The sequence below is a fragment of the Anneissia japonica genome, unplaced genomic scaffold (assembly GCF_011630105.1).
Source record: "Anneissia japonica isolate Jap-2015-1 unplaced genomic scaffold, ASM1163010v1 scaffold88118_len7802_cov103, whole genome shotgun sequence".
In the NCBI taxonomy this organism is placed as follows: domain Eukaryota; kingdom Metazoa; phylum Echinodermata; class Crinoidea; order Comatulida; family Comatulidae; genus Anneissia; species Anneissia japonica.
The window spans coordinates 1-7,801 of record NW_022684113.1 but is presented as its reverse complement, the minus strand read 5'-3'; the positions used below and the strand labels follow the sequence as shown (position 1 = coordinate 7,801).

At 31.5% G+C, this 7,801-nt stretch overlaps 1 protein-coding gene across 1 annotated transcript; it reads left to right on the top strand.

Moving 5' to 3' along the window:
• Positions 1-131: 131 nt before the first annotated feature.
• On the top strand, positions 132-7,390 carry LOC117103337 (protein pigeon-like; the record flags this gene model as incomplete). The annotated part of the gene is made up of 5 exons (XM_033243878.1): positions 132-313; positions 1,131-1,224; positions 2,083-2,163; positions 2,797-2,880; positions 3,783-7,390. Coding segments are annotated over 5 exons (581 nt in total), but the record flags the coding sequence as incomplete, so codon positions are not given.
• Between the last annotated feature and the right edge of the window lie 411 nt (positions 7,391-7,801).

Genomic DNA, 7,801 nt, shown 5'->3' with positions numbered 1-7,801 from the left:
ATCTAGAGGTACTCTGGGCCTTCAATCTGTAAAAAATATCCAAGAACGACCAACATATCAAATTTGTAGAAATGTATCGTAATGACTAACCTACAGCTTCGCTAATTATACAACTTTTTTCTGTATTTTAGGTTTCCAAACTTTTTTCACCTGTCTCGGGTATCGTTGCCTTCGTTATCAATCATTCTTGCAGTACGTCGAGCGAGGGGTATTTCAACTCACCCCAGAATTTGTACGTAAATTCTTTGCTGAACTTCCAGATGATGAAATACATTCTGAAAGGAAACATGAGATTTTAATCCAGTTGCCACAGGTGCATCATCGATTTATTATTTAATTTATTTTATTTTATTCAACCCAGTATGAAGAGTACACAAAAACTTAGATAAGTAGATAAAAGCCGAGACGAAATCAAATTCAAATCAAATATACTTTTATTTTCCATACAAAAAAGTAGTACAATATACAATAAGAATGCAAAAGAATTGAAACAAATACATTGTATGGAAGGAGGCTACAGTAAGTTCAACAAGAGCTTTAAGACGTAGCCACTTAAAAAAAAAAAAAAATAATAAATATAACTAAAAATAATGTTGGAAAAATTACTGGTAAAAATGTTTAGTTTAGTTAATTTTAGTAGAACTAATAGAATTTAAAAATGTCAAGATACCGATAAAATTAAAATAATCCCAATCCATTGTGTATTCGTTTAATTTAGTTATCTAATATCTAAGAAACAAAAGGATACCATTTAATATAATGACATTGTTAATTTTATTCCTTTTTTTTTGCATAAAGACCTATTTTTTAATTGATTGTCACTAATTTGTATTACATAGACCAGGTTGTTTTCTATCGTAAAACAATATTTACCTGCAAGATATTGTTATAGGCTGGTATTTGGGTATTGATGTTGCACAGTAATGAACAATCAAAGCTGCGTATTCGAGTCTGAGTATCGTAATTTGGTCTATTTTTGCACACTTCCTCAAATGTTATCCAGAATTTGGTTTTAATACAACCATACTCCTACAATGGAAGCAATCATAACTACTTAGCCATTCGTTAAATTATTATGGAAGTAGTCAGTTATCTAATATATGTCTCTATCAACCTGTGCTTTGTTGTAGTCTGACGCTTTAGAGATAATAGAGGACTGGAAGCATCCATTTGCCCTGAGGTACCTAGCTCAGCAGTACGTTGAAGAAACACTCAAACCCGACAGTAAGAAATTAAGCTTACAGAATTGTAATATGATTGTTATTCTTTGTAAAAAATAATAATTTAATTACAAAGAATAACAATCATATTACACAAATTGAAACTAGATGAAATTATTTGATCATGTACTGAATTATATTTCAATACAATACAGAAAACATATTATTTAATTGTCTGTTAATTGACTGGCGAAAGTTTTTCTCATTCAAATTAAATGTATGTTAAACACGTAATTAAACCTTTAAACAATTCAATTTAAAATTTGAAATTGAATTGTTATAGGTCATGACAAAGGTGATCCTTTGGTAAATTAGGGAAATAATCAAACTAATACTAAATTGTGAATTGTATGTTAAAAATGTAACCTTAAAACAATTCATTTTCAACCATTTAATTGTTTTAATGGTTTGGTCATGACAAAGATATGTCCTTTGGTAAATTATGGAAATATTCAAACATTTGATTAAAAATACTAAATTGTCCATTTATTTTTACTACTTTACTCAAAAACTAATTATATATAATGGACTATGCAAAGAACACTTAAAAAATAAAACATTATTATTGATATTCTTGTTGTTAACATACATATAAAGTTGATTAATCTGAAGTATTTTAAAGTATTTATAAAGCTTTACCTTTCTCTTTCACATTTGACATTTGATAACAGCAAGTCTTAATGATGAATGTTGTTTTTGTTGTTGTCGTTCTCTTCGTATCTACCAACACCGTCATTGATTCTGCTATTGTTCAATTTAATTTAGTTTTTGTTGTTGTTCTCTTCGTATCTACCAACACCGTCGTCAATTCTGCTATTGTTCATTTGAATTTAAAATTTCCTTTCATGTTTTTATTATTCAGGCTGTTTAGAATATCCGTTTTATTTAAACAGAGAAACTGCTATTGAGAATGAGTCCAGTCAGGCCAGTGTCAGCTCAAGGCGTAAGTTAAAACTTGTTTTACCAAAAAAACAAAACTACATGCCAACAGCCAACAACAATCCCTTATTTCTGAACAAGTACCCTAGATACAGTACTACAGTAAGTACTCTAAATAAATACCACGAACAAGTCCTCTGGACAATTAGACAAAGATGGAAAACAACCAATTCTTCTAGAAGTTTCTTAGATATTTACTCATTAGACAAAAGTCTTCTATTGGATCAAGAGGGTACAATCCCTTTCCCTTATCCATAAAACAAAACTCGCCCTGTAACCAATAGACAACGATCTACTTCTCTTTTGATAACCATTCTAAATACTCTTTTGATAACCGGTCTAAATACTCTCTAAAAAAACCGCTCTAAATACTCTTTTGATAACCATTACATATGCAAATATTCTGTAGGAAAGTTGTTAAGGGATAATTATTCATTTTGCCTTTTTTTAATTATCCATGGACACATGTTCCGTGGGAATTTGTTCATGGGTTCTTGTTCCAGCCCGGTTACATTAAGCCATGGAATAATTTTTCCTAATAGCAAAGACAGAAAGGCCATGACCTCTCACTTATATTGTACTAGTTGAAGGAATAAGGGTATCTGCTAGTGTACTTTTTAATCGTTTTTTTTTTCAGCTGTTCACTCAGATGATGACCAGGAGGGAATCACAGCAGCATTCCCACCTCTTGGGACTTTGTTAAAACTTTTACAAGAGAAAGGTTAGATGATGATACTTACACTCACTTTGAAACTAATCTTATTATTATTTGAGATGGTAATAATAAAAAAAAAACTGAGAGTGATTTTGATGGCAATAGTTACGAAGCAAGGGCAGCAGAGGCAATAGATAATGAAGTGAAAGAACAAAGGCGTTGGATGGTGATAGTAGTGATGAGAACAATAGCAGCAGATGCAGTTGGTGATATTAGTGATGCAGTTGGTGATGTTAGCGATGTGAACAATAGCAGCAGATGCAGTTGGTGATAGTAGTGATAAGAACAATAGCAGCAGATGCAGTTGGTGATATTAGTGATGAGAGCAATAGCAGCAGATGCAGTTGGTGATAGTGATACGAACAATAGCAGCAGATGCAGTTAGTGATAGTAGTGATAAGAACAATAGCAGCAGATGCAGTTGGTGATAGTAGTGATGAGAACAATAGAAGTGATTTGGCGCAGTGGGAACGGTTTGCTTTCCCAACCTTTAAAGATCATCAGAGGAGGGCAGGATAAAAATAATAATAAAATTTTGTTTTCTTATTTAGCAAACAGTTTTGCCAAAAACATTCAGATGGAGGAGAAAATAAAATTGAAAAATATTATTGGTGAATGTATTAAGATAGGATGGTTTAATTCTTCAAATTTATATAATTAGGAAAAAATATACATCTTATCTTTTGAGATTTCAAGGCAGCGGAGGGCGTAATAAAAATAAAGAAAAACTTTTATTTTTATCTTAAATTTCCGCATTCTCGTGGCGGTGGGTGTGCGCTGATTGGCAAAAATAAAATTTTATTTTTATTTGCAATCATCAATATTTGCAGTTGGCGGGTTCATAAAGAAATACAGTATGATGATGTAAAAAATGACACTGCTGAATTAGTTGCCATAATCAATTTCAGATCCGAAGGTAGTCGTCGTGAACAATGGAGTGAATAACCAACCTAGTTGCTTCCAGATGGAGCCAAGGAAAGTCGAGCAAGTAGCCTTACTCAATACTATGGAGAAATATGGGAATAATCTGTCAGATGTCACATTCTAAAATAACAGTTTTAATAATAATGCAATGGTACACACATTTATTAAGTATATACTATCAACATAATTTAATTTAGTTTAAAAAGTATATGAAATAATATCCAAATAATTTAATTTAGTTTAAAATGTATATGAAATATTAAAACGTTACAAGTAAGGAAGAATAATTGATTGATCAAGAAAAATTATCAATATTGCATATGATATTATATATTAGTAATTACAGGATTCTTTTCTGTTTGGCATAATGTTTAAACATTTTTGGTAATCATAAATAAAAATACAACTACCGTATTTGAATAATAGGGCATTTATTCGAGGGAGGCATTCACTTTTTTTTTCTTTTTTTTTTTTTTAAATTGATACATAATCTACTGGAGTAAAACATTAATGTGTTAAGAGTGATGTTGTAGTCTGTGGGAAAGAGCATTTTTCACAGAACAAATTGCAAGAAAAGGTTTTATTACTGAAATGTGTTATATGGACCATACTAAACATGAATATCAGCGTTAAGACATTTTCGGACATCTTGAAGTATCCTAATTTGCATAAATCAAAATAGCTGCCATTTTGCACATTTAAGGCTTAATAACTCCTAAACGACTAATTTTTAAGTACATGTTTCTGTTAATGTTGTATAGAAACATGCAATTGGCGTCCGACGACTACGACATTTAAATTAAAGTCATTTAATAATAAATACAATAGTTTGGTAATTGAACGATTTAATCAACTGGGCCCACAAAGCAATTCTTAAGCTTTGTCTACATTATCTATAATTTCATAAAAAAAAAAAAAAAAAGAAACGTTACAATAAATTTGATGGAGCAGAGAGTTGAACACGATCAACTTTTTGATACAATTTTATGATAAGTGGTATGATGTCATCATACTCGCATATGGGCACATCACATTTTTTGTCACATAAAATTTTATAGTGTTGACAAGGCTAAAGAGATAGAGGTCATCAAACAACTTTTAGATCAAAGCAATAAAAAGTTAACAACATGTAATCAAAGTAGTAGTGTTCGACAGATATATAAAGTTGATATACTGTTATAATGTACTTTTGTAAAACTTTGGTATGGTGAAACATCTCCACTAATAAGTGTCACAGGGGTGGGCAGCCTGGGGGTCGGTCCAGAATTTTTCAAATTTTATTAACATTCAATGCCTATTATGCAATACCTTGAGAACTAATTCGCCCGAATAGAAAAAACGTGTATACCAAGGGTTAAGTCTTCTTAGTTGGTAGATTAGAACGGTTAAAACCGAAAATGGAGAAACAATGTAATATCATAAAAGTCATGAAAGCCACAGCGGTCGGAAATGTGTTGAATTGCTATTGCATTTCTAAGGTTGTAAGTCTTCATCTTCTACAATGTCTACATTCACACACATGCCATCTTGACATTCTTCACAAAAGTCAGTGCAGAAGAGCTCATTCTTCTTGCAAGAACATCATTGTGTGTCACAGAAACCTTTGCATTTGCATCTTATTATGTTATCAGTGTATCTAGTGAAGGTTTTTTCTATCCATCATACGTAATTATTCACAATTTGATACCTAATTCCAACCCCAATCCGTTGGTTGGAGATCTTCGTTACCCAACCATACATGTGTCTGATAATAGACGCGATAGCAGTGGTATTTTGCAGCAACGCGGAAGATCTTTGACTTCAACAACCTTTAGGCTTTAACAGGTTTCAATTTCAATTTTTTCTGCCGAAGTTCATTTAATGATGTGCAGCATTTGTGGTTACTGTAGACTTTAATCAAAGCTTGTTCACCTGCTTCTTGTATTTCCTTATGTGTTGATGACTTACAAAGAAATGGTGCTGCATATTGACAAAGAGAATTCTGCTTCTTGATCACAACTCCTTTACCAATTGAAAATAGACTTGAAGTTGTGTACAGCCACATAAAGAATGGAACCTTCCACACACATCATTTCCATGCGCCAGCTAGGCTGCATTAACTTTTTCTGAAACCATGAATAGTGATTTGCTATTTGCTTTCATGTGACAACAGAGAAATATGAGGATATCTGTGTCCTCCGCAATGGCATATGTGACGTGTTTCGTCGCCATCTCTGCTTCTTGAATTATCAAGAGGTCAGCATCTCCTTTTGCATGTTTTGTATAGATACATAAATTGACCATTGCTTCAGAAAGGTCAATAAAAGCCTGTTTGTTTTTCTTGTTTGCTAAGAAGACATTTCGTTCCCATTTAAGTTGATGGTGTGGTCTTACTAGCCTTGCACATTTGGTGGAACAGTAATGCCCTTCGACCGTTTTTTGTGTGTTGATTCTTTTGTTTGAAAGTGTATTCTCTTATCCATCGAGCACAACTATTTGGTTAGGGTATCTCTTGACATTGTCAACATATTTCGAAGCTATAACAGCAAATGTTTCCTCTTTGTTCCATTGTACTCCCCGAAGCAGAGAGCATCCATCAAAAACAATGCATTCAGCAGGAATTGCAGGTATCACTTCTTTGAATAAATAACAACATTTTTTCCAAATATTTATAATTATGTTTGGGTGAAATGTTAAAAAACATTATAATGACCTTGAATTGACCTTTGACCCATCATTCTTGGGGCTACTATGTTTTCTGGGTAGGCAATTGCATGTTTCTATTCAACATAACAAAAACATATACCCCAAAAAATAGTCGTTTAGGTTTTATTAGGCCTTAAATGTACAAAGTGGTGGCCATTTTGAACTATGCAAATTAGGATACTTGAAGATGTCCAAAAATGTCCTAACGTTGATATTCATGTTTAGTATGGTCCATATAACACATTTGAGCAATACAACATTTTCTTGCAATTTGTTTTGTGAAACAACCTTTTTTAGGTCCCGTAGGTTGTTTCCATAAGGTTTTTTTACAGGGATATTTATTTGAGGGGGCATTTATTCAAAGAGTGGCGTTTAGAGTATTCGAATAATATAGTATAGGCACTTTCAGTAACTAATTACAGCACTTTAAAAGTGGGAAAGTCTTGTCTAATCTTAACAAATTTGCTAAAAGAAAATGGAAAAAAATTTGCTTGTATATAATAGCTCATCAAATTTAAGTACACAGTTATATATAGAAGAACACATGCAATAGTAACAGAGGAAAAAAAATGTAAATAAATAGTGTGTTTTTCAACTAAAAACAATAACATGAACCTATAAATAGTTAAACAAATATTAAATTATTATTTTGAATTGTGCTATAATTGATAAATTTGATTAAACGAAATGATTTTAAATATTTTATTATTAAACCTAATTTAATTTTGTGCAGAATGTATGCTAATTTTTATGAAAACAAACATTTCTATAAGGTATTTTATTTATAAATTTATCAGTGTGATAACATTTGAAAAAAGGTTACTGGAGTAGACACTTTCACATTATGTAAATTGTATTAATATCAATATCGGATTACATGAAAATAACATTTTTTTTGTTTAACTACTAGGATTATCTTTATCTTTAAGATATTTCTTCTCCCAATTTAAATGCTTAACAACAGACTTTGCCATCCATGTATCCGTGTATTGCTCTGCGAATATCACAGGGCTGAAGCTTAACAATATTATTAATTCTAGTATTCAAATCAGGCAGTTTTAGGGTTTTCCAATTAACTGCTAATGTCAGGATATTATTTAAGCTTTCACATAAATTTTATTCCAATCTAACGGAATTCAATTGTTTTTCTTGCGAGATTTGATAACATTTTCAAACAATTTATCAGTTAAATTTTTAAAATTATTTGTAAATGTTTGTACCTCATTTACATATTTCTCATATAATACAATAGCTTTTTTTTAGGTATTCATACTCCTCTTTCATACCATTATTCCTGTTGCGCCAAATGTTGTATCCA